Here is a 15,096-nt window from a genome sequence, read left to right as displayed (position 1 = left end):
AGTAGCAAAGGCTACAGCAGGGGGCAAAGCTTTTTCTTACAAATCCTCAGAGTTATGGAACAGCCTTCCAATTAATGTTCTGGACTCAGACACAGTCTCAGTGTTGAAATCCAGGCTAAAAACATTTGTTTAGTCAAGCTTTCAATGTATAATTTTTCTTAGGTAAAGAAGCCTGGTTCATGAACATAGAGTGTTTATTGTACTGGGTTGTTTGGATGCTGTTAACATACCATTTTCGCAAGGCGCTCAGGTTTGCTGACTGTAAAGTGGTTGGATGATTTATGTCCCAGGAAGCCCTTATGTCTTTCACCTTTTGGCTCTCTTTTTTAGTTATGCTGTCATAGCTAGTCTTGCCGGAGTCCCTGTCTGCAATGTACACATAATGTACATTGTCTTTAAACATCACAAGGTCACAAGCTCCCAGTGTTTTGAGTTTCCAGTGTGACCAATTCCTCTTTCTGGACCTGCCTGATCTATCCAGACACTCTACCCCTGGTTGAAGTCTCTTGGTGGTGCTCACTGCTGCTGGGGATAGATTCACTTGCAGACTATCACACCATCTTTGAATTTTCGTTGCATCAGTCAGCTTTTGGCAGGAGGAAATTAGTGCTAAGTCAATAATAAAATCAGAAACTACACTGACCTATTAGTTCCTCAGGTGCTCTTAGCTGCACAATTCCTAGTGATTATAAACTGTTGAAGAACATTTGCATTTACATTATTTACTGTCTGGTGTCACCCAAATAAGGATGGGTACCATTCTGAGCCTGGTTCCTCTCAAGGTTTTTTCCTCATATCATTTCAAGGATTTTTTCTTTGCCATTATCACCTTAGGCTTACTCATTAGGGTACATTTTGGGGATAAATAGTAACTTAAAATTAAACTTTTTATTGTAAAAAAATTAAATTTTTATTGTATGTTTCTGAACTTCTATAAAGCTGCTTTGAGACAATGTCTACTGTTAAAAGCGCTTTACAAATAAATTGAATTGAACTGAATTGAATTATGGATTTACAAGTAAATGCATAAGAAAACTCCAGTTAGTCCAGAATGCATCAGCTAGAGTTGGAAGATATGAACATATCATCTTATCCACACTGCATTGGGTCCCAGTCAAATACTGCAATAATTATAAAATGCTACTACTGACCTATAAAGCAATAAATTGTCTCACACACACTGTACCTGAACAAACTATTGTTTTTATATGCTCTACCTTGCATACTTTGATCAAAAGGTGCTGGTACAAAAGTAGTAAAGGCTATATGTTGTCTTGTACACATTTATATATGTTTATATATAGGACTGCTTTGTATAGAACCACTTGGAGACTTGAATATTTAATGAATTCAGATATTATGCTGATGTCCATAGCCCGCCATCCTTTTTCTTTATGAAGAAGAAGCCAGCCACGTTTAGGGAGGTGGCAACTAAGATGAAACTGGTTGCCAAGACCTCCTTGACGTAGTTCTCCATCACTTGAGTCTCAGGGTTGGAAAAGGGATAGACCCTGCTCTTGGGAGGGGAAGTGTTAAGTAGCAGGTTGATTGTGCCATCCCTTATATCCGTGAGTTGCTCAAAGGACCTTACACAATTCCATTTGAGTCTGATTCCTCTCAAGGTTTCTTCCTCATATTGTCTCACAGAGTTTTTCTTTGCCACCATTGCCTCTGTGTAACAATACCATCTGCATCATTAGGCCTTGAGGGTTGAGATGGACCAGAGCAAAGTGAAAGCTGTGACCAACTGGCCCATGCCAATATCAGTAAAGGAACTTTCCCAGGGATTGCCAATTTTTACCAGCATTTCACACGGGACTATAGTACGGTTGTTGCCCCCCTCACCTCATTATTAAGAGGGAAGCTCAGAAGAATTCAGTGAAACAACACCACCCAGACGGCCTTTGAGGGGCTTAAGAAAAGATTCACTAAGATTCTCTATGCCCCCAATCCACCCAAGGGACACCCATTGGGGACTTAAGGTGTCTTAAATAATACCTTTTTGAGTTGAGGTATATATTAAAGGGCTTTCACTTAAATCAAGAAAAAATAATGTCTTGATTAATTAACTTAATTTAAAGTACATTAAGTTCATTAACTTCAATGGTATGAGTAAAGACACAATACAGAATGGTTATTGTGTAGGGTCAGTTTTGCACATTGATAGAACAAATGATCTCTTCCTAAATAAAATGTTGCTTCACAGAAGAAAAGCAGAAAATCAGTACAAACACTGTATATTTGTAGATTGTTTATGTTGAATAATATCACTTTCTAGTACATCCGTTTTTTATTATTGTTGTCAGGTCTTCAAAAAAAATAACATAATTCAGAAAATTTCTGCTCTTTCTTAAAGAGTAAAATCAAAAATAAACAAATAATAAATCACTTAAAAATCTTATCTGTTTCTGAAAAGTTGCTGAAATATTATTCATTTTGACAGGATTTCTGTATTCAAGTCACTGTATATATTTTTCCCTAATTTAGGCAGGGCTTGGGCAGTTCCGCTGCTTTGTGTCAGTGCAGCCCTGGAATTTGTTCCTGTTGGGGTACTGTAGACCTTAGGTTTAGGTATCCTAGTGGGGCCACACTGCTGGAATGCTTCCACAGGTACCTGTCGGGAAAGAAGAAGAGGAAGTCAGACGATCTTTCACGGTGAGAGCTTAACACACTTTTGAAGTTGTCAATTCATATGCCAGGAAGCTGACCTCATATGAATATAAAGTCACACAAAACTACACCTGGTTATGTATGTAACCCGGTTCCCTGAGAAGGGAACAAGAAGCTGTATAATGACTATGGAAATGCTACTATGTGGAAGTTGTGTCTGAAGCTCTGTGTGAAATCACACAGATATATCGGCTCTGGTCAGTCAAGTGATGAATCAGAGTGCACCAGCAAGACTATAAAAAGGCATCTATTTCACATAACTCCAGCTTCTATTCATCTAAAGGAAGCGCAAGTGGGTGCACAGGGTCTGTACAGCATCTCATTCCCTTCTCACAGAACTGAGTTACATACATAACCTGGTGTAGTTCCCTTTCGAGGGAACTTGACACTGTGTCATGGGATGCTATGAGAATGCCAATACCAACAGCGCCACATGCCAGGAGATGTCTGTCCCAGAGGGCACAAACAGGCCAGGAGCAGAGCACCATCAGCCCTGTAAGACCCAGGAGCCAGGAGTCAAGGTCCAGGTCCAGGTAATAGAACATGGTAAGGGTGTGTGGAGAGGACCAATCCATTGGCAGCACAAATATCCTGGTGGGGAATGCACTGCCCAGAAGTTCAACTACTCAGAGGTGAACATAGTCATTTCTACCCAGCAAAAAATTGCATTCCATGCAATTAATAATTAATAATTAATAATTAATAATATACATTCCACCATCTACGAAGATGCCATTCCTCAACAGGAAGCATGTTTCCCGATCATGCTTCCCAATCATGCCTGGGTGGCAGAGAACCATTGGCCTAGTCAGATGTCCTTTATACCAGAAAGGATAGAATCCCCTGAGAGGGGACAGATGTTCCTGCATCATGGCTGAATCCCAAACAATCCCCAAGAAGGTGGTTCTCAAAGAGGGATAAAGCACACACTTCGCTGAGTTGAGGCCTAGGGACCTCATGTGGGCAAGCATGCCATCTCAATGCCTGGCTGCCACTTCTCTCAACTGAGCCGAGATGAACCAGTCATCTGGATAATTGAGTATAAGGATGCCCCTGGGAGCAATGATGCCAGAGCAGTCTCCATGCACTTTGTGAGGGTGAAAAATAAGACTAGGCCTAGAGGGGATCCCGGGACCCGTACGCTTCACCCCAAAAGTGAACCAGGGGAGTCTTGTATGCTCTGGCAAGATGCCTATGTGAAGATAGGCACCCTTCAGGATAAAGTCGCAAATCAGTCTTCGGGCCTGATCTGCAACCCAATATCCTTGAGTGTTAACTTCCTAAATCTTTTACATATATTTTCTTTTTCCCAAGTCTAGACAGATAGGACAAACAATTGACACGAACATAAACAGAGCACTTCCTGAAGACAAAGAAGCTGAAGTAATGTGACAGAGATGCCGTTATATGGTCTTGCTGGCACACTCTGCTTTATCACATGAGCTACCCGAGCTGAAAAATCAGAATCATTTCACACAGAGCTTCAGACACAACTTCTGCATAGATGCGTTCTCATAGTGTCAGCCATGACACAGTGTTGAGTTCCCTTGAAAGGGAACAGCTATTTAAGTTTTGAGTTATTGTATGTATTACCAATGTGACAACTTACCCATGTCACAACAACAGCCACACACTATCCTACTGTTCTTTTAAAAGGGAAATACACTATATTGCCAAAAGTATTCGCTCACCCATCCAAATAATCAGAATCAGGTGTTCCAATCACTTCCATGGCCACAGGTGTATAAAATCAAGCACCTAGGCATGCAGACTGTTTTTACAAACATTTGTGAAAGAATGGGTCACTCTCAGGAGCTCAGTGAATTCCAGCGTGGAACTGTGATAGGATGCCACCTGTGTAACAAATCCAGTCGTGAAATTTCCTCGCTCCTAAATATTCCACAGTCAACTGTCAGCTGTATTATAAGAACATGGAAGTGTTTGGGAACGACAGTAACTCAGCCACGAAGTGGTAGGCCACGTAAACTGACGGAGCGGGGTCAGCGGATGCTGAGGCGCATAGTGCGAAGAGGTCGCCAACTTTCTGCAGAGTCAATCGCTACAGACCTCCAAACTTCATGTGGCCTTCAGATTAGCTCAAGAACAGTGCGCAGAGAGCTTCATGGAATGGGTTTCCATGGCCGAGCAGCTGCATCCAAGCCATACATCACCAAGTGCAACGCAAAGCGTCGGATGCAGTGGTGTAAAGCACGCCGCCACTGGACTCTAGAGCAGTGGAGACGCGTTCTCTGGAGTGACGAATCGCACTTCTCCATCTGGCAATCTGATGGACCAAGTGTAAAGTTTGGTGGAGGGGGGATTATGGTGTGGGGTTGTTTTTCAGGAGCTGGGCTTGGCCCCTTAGTTCCAGTGAAAGGAACTCTGAATGCTTCAGCATACCAACACATTTTGGACAATTCCATGCTCCCAACTTTGTGGGAACAGTTTGGAGCTGCCCCCTTCCTCTTCCAACATGACTGTGCACCAGTGCACAAAGCAAGGTCCATAAAGACATGGATGACAGAGTCTGGTGTGGATGAACTTGACTGGCCTGCACAGAGTCCTGACCTCAACCCGATAGAACACCTTTGGGATGAATTAGAGTGGAGACTGAGAGCCAGGCCTTCTCGTCCAACATCAGTGTGTGACCTCACAAATGCGCTTCTGGAAGAATGGTCAAAAATTCCCATAAACACACTCCTAAACCTTGTGGACAGCCTTCCCAGAAGAGTTGAAGCTGCAAAGGGTGGACCGACGTCATATTGAACCCTATGGATTAGGAATGGGATGTCACTTAAGTTCATATGCGAGTCAAGGCAGGTGAGCGAATACTTTTGGCAATATAGTGTATGTTGATAGGGAATTGTTTTGCTAAGAAAATTAGTAGCACAGAATAACTTGGAAATGCACACAAGATGGAGCTCATCTACCTTCTTCACTATATACATGCTACCTTACAATTTAACTGTGAGAAAAGAAATTTAATATGGTCTAATGTTTTATACAAGCTGCTTGTTATTAAAGTCACTAGTGATCTAACTAATAAAATATGCAAAAATGTAATAAAAAAATACAATACAGAATTCCCATATATATTACTGATTTAAAATAGATAATGAAGATCAGTCTCCAATTTATATGTTGTTGCTGTGATCATACTTTTAGAATGATTTTACATTTACCCTGTTAAACACAATTTCAGTATTAGTACATGCTTACAGCATACACTGTAAAACCTTTTGTTGTAAATGCACTACTACTGTAGCATCACATCATTTTACAGTATTAAACTCTATTGCCTACAGCAATGCACTGTATTTTACAGGGGAATACTGTAATTACTTAAAATAATTACAGCATAAGTACAGTATGATTTTAAGTACTTATAGATTGAATTGCTGGTCATTAAATCATTAATATTTTATTTTTTAATAGTAGTGGCAATAGGAAATGGAAAATAACTTTATATTAATCTTAAAACATTTTAGAACAATGAGCAGAAAATTGCCTTTGTCGTTATATTCTTATTTAAAAAAAAACTTTAAAGTATAATTAACAGTTAACAATTAAAAGCCTAAAACAGTTTATATGGATCATAGAGGAATGTGCCAGCACCAGGCCCAGCACTACTGTTACTGTGCCAAAGCATGATGGGAGTCTCTGACTATGTAATGACTTCCAGAAACTTAACCATGTCTCTGCCTTCTAAAGCTATCCCCTCCCCATGTGGATGGCCTGCTTGAGTGGCTGGGAAAAGCCCGGTTCATTTAAACACTGGACCTCATCAAAGGCTACTGGCAAGTCTCTCTGGCCCCTGATACAAAGGTTTAACACCACTAGCTGGCACTGGCAGTACCAGGTTCTTCCGTTTTGCCTACTTGGGGCACCTGTGACATTTCTGCAGCTAATGAGTATAGTCTAGTGCTCACTCCACCACCTTGTCACACCACTTGCACCATCTGGGGGACCCAAATGGCATCTGGAGCTAACCATGGCACAGTGCCTGGGTTACCAGATATCTGGGGGATATTCAAATCACAGAAGGTGGAGGTTGTTTAAGAGTACCCGCATCCTACCACCAAGAAACAGGTATGTGCCTTTCTTGGGTTGGCTTATTGCCAATTCATGACTAACTTCTCTTCTGTAGTCCCCCCACCTCCCCATATCTCACAAAGAATGGCCAGCTGGACTGGGTGCAATGGAGAGCACAATGGAGAGGGAGTCTCTTGGCATAGTGTAGACAGATCCTGGCACAGATCCATTTTTAGGCTATTCGTTTCAGCAAGTTCGGTGCTCATGACAACTGAGCAGCCTGGCCATGTAATTTAGCCTCCAAGTTGTAGTACTTTGCTCTCCATTTTTTGTGCCTTGGTCTGGACAAATTTCAGCTCCTCCTGGGCCTCTCTGGCAGAAGCTTGCTGAGCCAGCTGTTCTGTGACACACCGCAGTTAATCAATAACAAATAACTTCCATTTATTTCTATTTAAGATGATCATGACCTTTTTGTTATTCTCTTCTTCACTTTCCTCTCACATTATTATCAGCTATGACTGATTCACCATCTGAGCCCAAAGACCTTGAACAGGTAACCAGGACAATATTTAGCTACACTCATAGATAATATAGCTCAACTTAAAATAAATATAATTAGAGCTAGTCTCTAGATATAATGATCACACGTACCGTAAAACACTCCAAAGTTACAACTTAAATAGCATCAAATTAAATTAAAAGTATTTCACATAGCATGGATAATTATATAAACATATAAATAATGATATAAACATATCACTCCACCCAAATAGAAAATAATAAACCAAGAAGATGGCTTGGTCTGCAAGTGATATGACATGGAAGTAAAATAGTGACAAAAGTATTTGAAGCAAAAATGCTTCTGAATAGCAGTAACTGAAAAAATATCCATCGTATTAACAGTGCTTGCATTTTAAGGTTCTGCAGTTCAACATGGTTGCATAATTAAGCTGTGAATTCAATGTGTTTGCATAATTAATCTGTGAATTTTTCAAGTAGAGACACAAAATTGCATTGTTTTCAATATTAAATATTCAAGTTTTTAAAATACAACCTTTAATAATTGACAGGACATTTCAGTGCGTATTATTTCACTTCCACAAGTTCAGTGATTCAAATTAAATGTTTCACCTCTGGGTATCACAGGAAATAAAGCAGCTTTCTGACCATGTTTTAAATGTCCATGTTTTAAAAGCCTTATAGAAATAAAATTTTATTTTATTTTATTGAACTAGAACTGTAGTAATATTAGGTCAGTATGTGAAATTATATCAGCCAATCAAAACACTGAATCCCTGGATGTTTCTCCCTTTACCCTGCTGTTGCTTTTCCTAGAAACATTTATAAAATGACCACATATAGCAATTGTTCATAAAGTGGTAAATGAAAATGTACCATTATAATGGTAAATTGACTATTGTACTAAATGCAAAAAGTGCATAAAGCTTATCCAGAAATATGATTCAGTGATGGCAGTGATTTGTTTTAATATATTTTTCTCTTTTTTGGATGATGCACACATATAATTTGGAATTAGCCAAATCCAAACGAACCATAGTTACAAACATCATAGTAAAAAATACCACTGGCAACCACATTGACACATTATGGAAATGGGTGATTCACAATGTAATCAGAATTCTATTAATAATGCATCTAATGCAATTACACTGTTTAAACACAAGTGTCCAATTGGCACAAACCAGTTAAAATTGAGAACAAGATGTCATATCAGAATGATCAGCATGAATTAAAGGTTATATGGTTGCATGACCAAATTAAAACAGCCAATCAGAACTCTTATGTAGCTTTCGAGCAACACCAACCTCATGTGGCTAGGATTTACAGTGCCCAAGAAAGACATTGTGTAACCCAGGCATATTATTGCCTAAGGTGTTTCTGTTATGTTTCAGTACATATTTTTCCCAGGTCAGAGATACAAAAGTTAGTTTTTTCAGTCATAAATTGAGTATTGAATTGAATCAATTCACAAAGGCAGCTATTGCCAATCAATGTTGGGTCTAGGTCAGTTCTAGACACTACTTACTGTACTTTGTGATGGTTGTGGGATTGGTGTGGAGGCAGGCTTTATCCCGAGGCTACTCACAGTTTTGCTGTTAACTTTGGTAAGGATACCACTGGTTAATTCTGAGGATTTTTGCTCCTGTCCAGGAGAATAGCAGGGTGGTTCAGTATTGTTGATAGTCGGGGGGTAAGGGATGCCTAAGTGAATAGGTAGTTTGTTGTCTTCATTATTGTTGACACTTGGGCTTGAGCTATTATAACTATGTGCATGCCAGTTATTTTGCCTCTGTGGTGTTTCACAGAAGACAGTGTGACTTGCATTGATATCAGTCTCCTGTGATCTGTCATAACCTCCTGTTGTGATTGTTGTTATATCTGTAGGTAACATTGCACTGTTTGGTGTCAATAAACTTGTGAATTCAGAAATCACTGTTTGTGAATAGGTTGTAGTACTGTGTGGTGTCATTGACTGTTCAGATGTGAATAAGCTTTCAGTCGAAGGATGACACTTATTATTCTGTGGTGAGGCTGGTGCATTTTGGGTAATGGTAATTTGTTGTTTCCTGGTACAATTACCATTTGGGATAACTGCTGTAGTGGAATAAGACTGAGAATTCTCTGAAGTAGCATTTGTAATCTCAAAGGTAGCTGTGTTATGGCTATTATCTGGTGTCTTCTTGATGCGTAGATGCTGGCTCAAGTTATGGGTGACCCCTTGCTGAATGTGAGATCCATTTTGTGTGTTTTGCATTTTGCAATTAATAAGTTGCTGTTTCTCTACACTGTTTAAAATAGGATTTCTAATTTGCTTTGTGTTGTTCTGGTGGTTATTATTGTTTTTGAGTGAGGTACCACATTTAGCTGGATTCATCTCATTATAATTGGGTTCATAATGTTGATTGCTTTCCTTATACATGTTCTCATTCTCCACAGCTTGCTCTAGAAGAGTAAGGTTTTTATAAGTAGGGCCATTTGGTGATTCAGTCTGAACCTCCTTTGTAGAGACTTGGAGGTCTGAGAACCGTCTCCCAATCATGCCAGGCCGGAGGCTCTTGCTAAAGCGACGATATCGCTCTAGCTCTCTTGTTAAGCTCTCCTTCTCCCTGACAAGTTCCTTGTTTCTAATTTCTTGCTGGGTAAGCTTTCTCTGCAGAGTTGCATATTTTGTTTTCATGTTGCAGATAGACTCTTCTGTGCCCATGTAATTGTGTATCTTTTCCTTTAATGCTTCCACCTCTTTGGTCAGATGACTGGACTTGGCCTCTTCTTCTTTCAGCTGCTTATATAGAATGTGTTCTTGGTTGAAATTTTCTTTTTCAACCATTTGGTATTTATATAGCTCCTTCCTTGCAATCTCTAATTCTTCAGTTAGGGATTTTTCATTTGAGTATCTCTTTTCGAATGATTCACCCTCATTTTGTGTCTTCAAAAGATCTTCTTCTACCACATTCATCTCTCTGAGTTTCCTCTTGAGCCATTCTACTTCCTGTGTTAAATCTTTCATTTTGTTGTTTTCTTGTTGGAAGCCATTTTGGATGGGTCCCTTTGTGTTCTCTTGTTTTACTTTGTTCTTCAAAAACTCCCTTTCAACAGCTTCTAAGGACTGAAGCCTCTTCTTCATCAAGCTTACTTTAGACTGAAGGGCATTGCTTTTCTCTTCCTCAGCTTTTATCTTGACCTTAAGTTCCTCTCTTTCCTTGGCGGTGATGCAGATTTTTTCCTCCATTTCAACCTTGATCTTCAATGCTCTCTTGCTTTCTTCAATCAGCTTCTCTGTCACTAATGTGACTTTGTCCTGTTCAGCCTGAAGTTTGTCAGTACTATCTTGAAACTTATTTTCGAGTTGCTTCAGTTTCTCTGCCATGTTTTTCCTGTCATCAATAAGCATAACTGTTAGTGTTTTCAATTTTGTAAGATCTTCCTTTAGTGTCCACTCTGTTTTTTCTAAAAGACTTTCAGCAGCTTCAAATTCTTTGATCCTGATCCTAAGGTTACCTAGTTCATTACACATATGTTTAGATACTGCCTTTTCTTTTTCTAGATTGCACTTAAGTGAGCTACATTCCTGTTTGCTCTGTATAAAGGCATATTCTAATTTTTCAATATCTGGAATTCTGTGATTTAACTTGTCTACCTCTGTTTTCAGGCTACGATTCTGGATTGCCTCCCTCTCCAGCTTCCTATTGAGGTCCCTGCACAAATCCTCCATCTTGATCAATTCCTCATCTTTTCCTTCCATTTCAACCACTCGTTTTCTCAACTCTTCCACTTCTGACACAAGGCTAGGGTTTCCAATCTCCCCTTTGCTCTTTTTGTCCCTTAACTCCTGCAGTTCCTCTTCTGCCCTGCGAAGAGCCTTGTTTGTCTTTTCAAGCTCATCCATTTCTTGACAAAGAGTAGACAGTTTCTGATGCAAATGCCTATTTTGGCTATTCTCATCAGCCAGTTTGATGCTCATGGCTTCCTTTTCTTGGTGGAACTGAACAGCCTGGTCATGTAATTCAGTCTGTAAATGCAGCACTTTGCTCTCCATTTTTTGTGCCCTGGACTGTACAGAGCTTAGCTCCTCTTGGGCCTCTCTGGCAGCAGCTTGCAGCTCTCGAACCCTTGCAGTTTGCTGAACTAGCTTTTCTGAAACACACTGCTGTTCATCAATAATCAGGAGGGCAAATGACTTTAGTTTAGTCAATTCTTCTTTAAGATTGGTGATCTTCCTGTTATTCTCTTCCTCTCTTTTTTCCTGGTAAGACTTTTCTTGATCATTGAGCAGTTTCAATCTGAAAAAAAAAACATCAAACATCAAAATGAAAACATATTTTGAAATAGGTCAGGTACATGTTTAATTAGAGTTATGTCCCAAATGCATTATAGTTATGTGACAATCTAAATTGACACCACCTATGGTACAAAAAAAAATTAAGAAGAGAATTTGGATAACATGATTAGAAGATACATCACTCTGGATAAGTGGACACCAGTGAAGGAGAGCAGTACTCTAACACTCTATTGATACTAAACTTGGTTTCACTATGGGAATACCAATACCAATACCACCATGATGATGCTACACTGTTAGTGAAGTGAACTCTGAAACCTAGAGGCCTATTCCACACCTATCCCACACCCTTAACTGCTTGGTGATGGGATTACCCTTTTTGTGGCCACCAACTTTCTTGCTCCAAAAACTCATGAGGCAAAGTGAAGGCTGGCCTGTCACTAAGGGCACATAGTTTTAACTATGTAGCAAAATCCAGGCAGGAGAAGGCTGGTTAAGGATAATAGAAGGGTCTTTGTTAGGGTCAAAAACTTCTCTGAGGCTGCCTTGGAGGCTCTCTGATAACCCAACCAGGACCATGGAGAGATCCCGGAAGAATAGCTTCAGATGTCTGGCACTGTATAATCAAACAGTGCCTGCAAGGATGGGTGCATGGAAATTGCTGCCACATACACCTTAAGGGTAGCAGGGGCTAGCCCTGCTGAGAGGCTCTTCTCTCCAACACTCTATCAATTGAGCAGTGTTTGTACCATGATAGCAAGAGCCTTTATTTCAGGGCACACATGTTCCTTGTGCAGAAAGCCCTACAACTTAATACAATCTGCACGACCAAGGTTGAGAGCTTACAGTATACACTTCAGGGGGCATGACTCGCCTTAATGATTAATGTAGGAGACCACCTTGTGTTGTCCGTGCAGACCATGAACCATGATAGCCCCTGACCTGTGGGAGAAAGCGTTTCAAGTCTATAAACAGCCCTCATTTCCAGGCATTTTATGTGCCATAAGAGATGGGCCCCCATATACTGTGGGTATCAGGATCTGCACATAAGCCCATGAGAAAGAGTGATGGTAAGAGTGGGCCCAGAGCTACAAGAGAAACTGGTCTCATGTGCATAAGACCCAGGAGGACAGATAAGTCTTGGCCTAGCCCGAAGCTGTTCAAAGCAGTGAGGATTGAATTCACAAATATACCAACCAGGCATAACATTATGACCACCTGCCTAATATTGTTTTGGACACCTTTCTATCAGAACCAGCATTAACTTCTTCAGCAATTTGAGCAAGAGTAGCTCGTCTGTTGGATAGGAACACTTTGCTCCCCACATGCTTCAATGAGCTTTGGCCGCCCATGACCCTGTCACCGGTTCACCACTGTTCCTTCCTTCAACAACTTTTGATAGATACTGACCACTGCAGACTGGGAACACCCCACAAGAGTAAAGAGATCAACTTTGAGGACAAAATGTTCACTTGCTGCCTAAAGTATCCCACCCACAAACAGTTGTCATGATGAGGAGATAATCAGTGTTATTCACTTCACCTGTGAGTGCTCATAATGTTATGCCTGATTGGTGTATAGGAGACAGTTGTGTTATTGACAGTTGTTAATTGAAAAATTTAATTGAAAGTATGTGTCCTTTAGATCTATCATGACAAACCAGTCCTCAAACCTGATTTGTGACATGATGAGTTTGAGCGGTGGCATCTTGAATCTAACCTTCTCAGAGTACAATTTAAGGAATATAGATCAAAAGCCTCCTAGTACCTGTCGTCAATGGACCTGAGAGTATCATCAAACAGGCCCTGAGGAGACATCGGGGCATCCAGGAGAAAGTCTTTCCGTTTTATATTTCTGTAAAGCTTCTTTGAGGCAATGTTCACTGTAAAAGGAGAAGTTCACTTCCAGAACAAAAATTTACAAATAATTTCTTTTTTTTCTAAGAAATGACTGATCGTTTTGCTAGATAAGACTCTTCTGCCTCGGCTGGGATTGTTTAGAGTCCTTTGAAGCTGCATTTAAACTCACAGGCACCACTGAAGTGCACTATATGGACAAAAATCCTGAAATGTTTTCCTAAAAAAACATAATTTCTTCTTCGACTGAAGAAAGAATGACATGAACATCTTGGATGACAAAGGGGTGAGTAAATTATTTTTAAGTTTTGGAAGTGAACTTCTTTAAATGTGCTATACAAATTAAACTAAATTGAATTTAATTGAATTTCTCCTTAATCCCTCTTAAGTTTAACCACATATTCCTCTCAGTGGCAACCATGATAGCCACAACCAGGCAGTTATTAGACTCTTTGAAGGAATTGAGGTGAGCCGAGTATGGATTCAGGGACCTTGAGTATGGATTCCAAGAGCTTATCACTCTGTGTGGAGGTCTGAGAAGAAAACGAGACTGCACCAAGATGGTAGTACACAGCCTGACATCAAGCTTAGAGTGGATGGCCACGTCTTGCTAAATCTAAATTGTATATCTGTGGCACACTCCACTTCCACCAACTCGACCTGCCAGGTCCATGAGTGAAGATGAAATGTCACCTCTCAGTGCAGGTGACTGGCTTGAAAATAAAGCCAGGTTGGAGCAGAACTTCTTAAGTTAGCAACTCTAACAGTGCACACAGCTGGCTCCCTGGAGAGCTGGCTATGTGTGCTCCAATCCCAAACAAACAACAGAAGAAGTGTGTGAGCCATCCACTCCTTGGCCGCGCACATGTTTTAAATTGCTTGTTTGCCAAGACAAGAAACATGACAACATAGACAAACAATTCACACAAACAGACAAATGGCTTCCTAAAAACAAAGAGGCTGGGTGCATATGACATAGGCACCCTTTTAAGGACTTGTTAAATAGTGCATATGTCAATTTAAAAATATATAAATGTAGTGAAAATAACTGATAGGCAAGTTGTTTTGTGTTCATGTCTTGCAACAATGGAAACTTGGCTCAGACTGGAAACATGACTCTGATGTTCTCAGACCTCAAGGTGAATGAAAATGTAATGCCCAACTCACTGCTACTCACTGTGGTTTTCTGGGACTTGTACTGAAACTTGATGATTCACTGTTCTTACCACTTCCAATTCATCACCCTGCCCCCCACTTGCTTCCCCACACCTCCCAACAATTTTTACACATGCATATGAAAATGTAGTGTTGTGCATTCACAGAACTTACACCAAAGCCAAGCACTGGACACTAAATATGACCTAGTAATTGAGTTTCCATTCACTACATAAAAACTGTCACATCAACATCACTTGGGTACATCTAAGAGTTGTTTAAGTCAAGGGGATTCAGCATCACTTTTCACCAATGTGTGTCATCTCAGGGAGTTTTTCCTTGCCATCTTTGTCTCAGGCAATATTTCCCAATGCAATTTTAGATTGAGATCATTTAATTGTCCAGTTAGGTCTGTATTTTTTTCAAAACACTTCCATGTTTCAGCCACCTCAGTTAAAGAGAAAGATAATATTGCAATAAATTCCACTGATGTCCTCTAGTAATGTCTGATTTTTTCTGCGTTTCAGGGCTCTTGTACAAATCAAGGTAAATCCAGATCCATTATGTCAGCCCAAATTCCAT

At 40.2% G+C, this 15,096-nt stretch overlaps 1 protein-coding gene across 4 annotated transcripts in view; it reads right to left on the bottom strand.

Annotated features, from left to right (window-relative positions):
* Nucleotides 1-2,249: 2,249 nt before the first annotated feature.
* The window catches only part of filip1l (filamin A interacting protein 1-like), a 37,895-nt gene continuing 25,048 nt past the window's right edge, over nt 2,250-15,096 (bottom strand). For 2 of the 4 annotated variants that reach the window (XM_058381348.1, XM_058381349.1), the window contains exon 4: nt 2,477-11,504. In XM_058381348.1, coding sequence (XP_058237331.1) covers nt 8,735-11,504 — 2,770 coding nt within the window. In that variant the 3' untranslated portion in view covers nt 2,477-8,734. Of the gene's footprint in view, nt 11,505-15,096 lie in introns of all 4 variants that reach the window. The other 2 variants (XM_058381347.1, XM_058381350.1) reach the window with 2 other exon arrangements.

The sequence above is a fragment of the Hemibagrus wyckioides genome, linkage group LG27 (assembly GCF_019097595.1).
Source record: "Hemibagrus wyckioides isolate EC202008001 linkage group LG27, SWU_Hwy_1.0, whole genome shotgun sequence".
Taxonomy (NCBI): domain Eukaryota; kingdom Metazoa; phylum Chordata; class Actinopteri; order Siluriformes; family Bagridae; genus Hemibagrus; species Hemibagrus wyckioides.
Note: the sequence above shows the minus strand (reverse complement) of the source record. Positions and strands in the feature narration are given on the sequence as shown.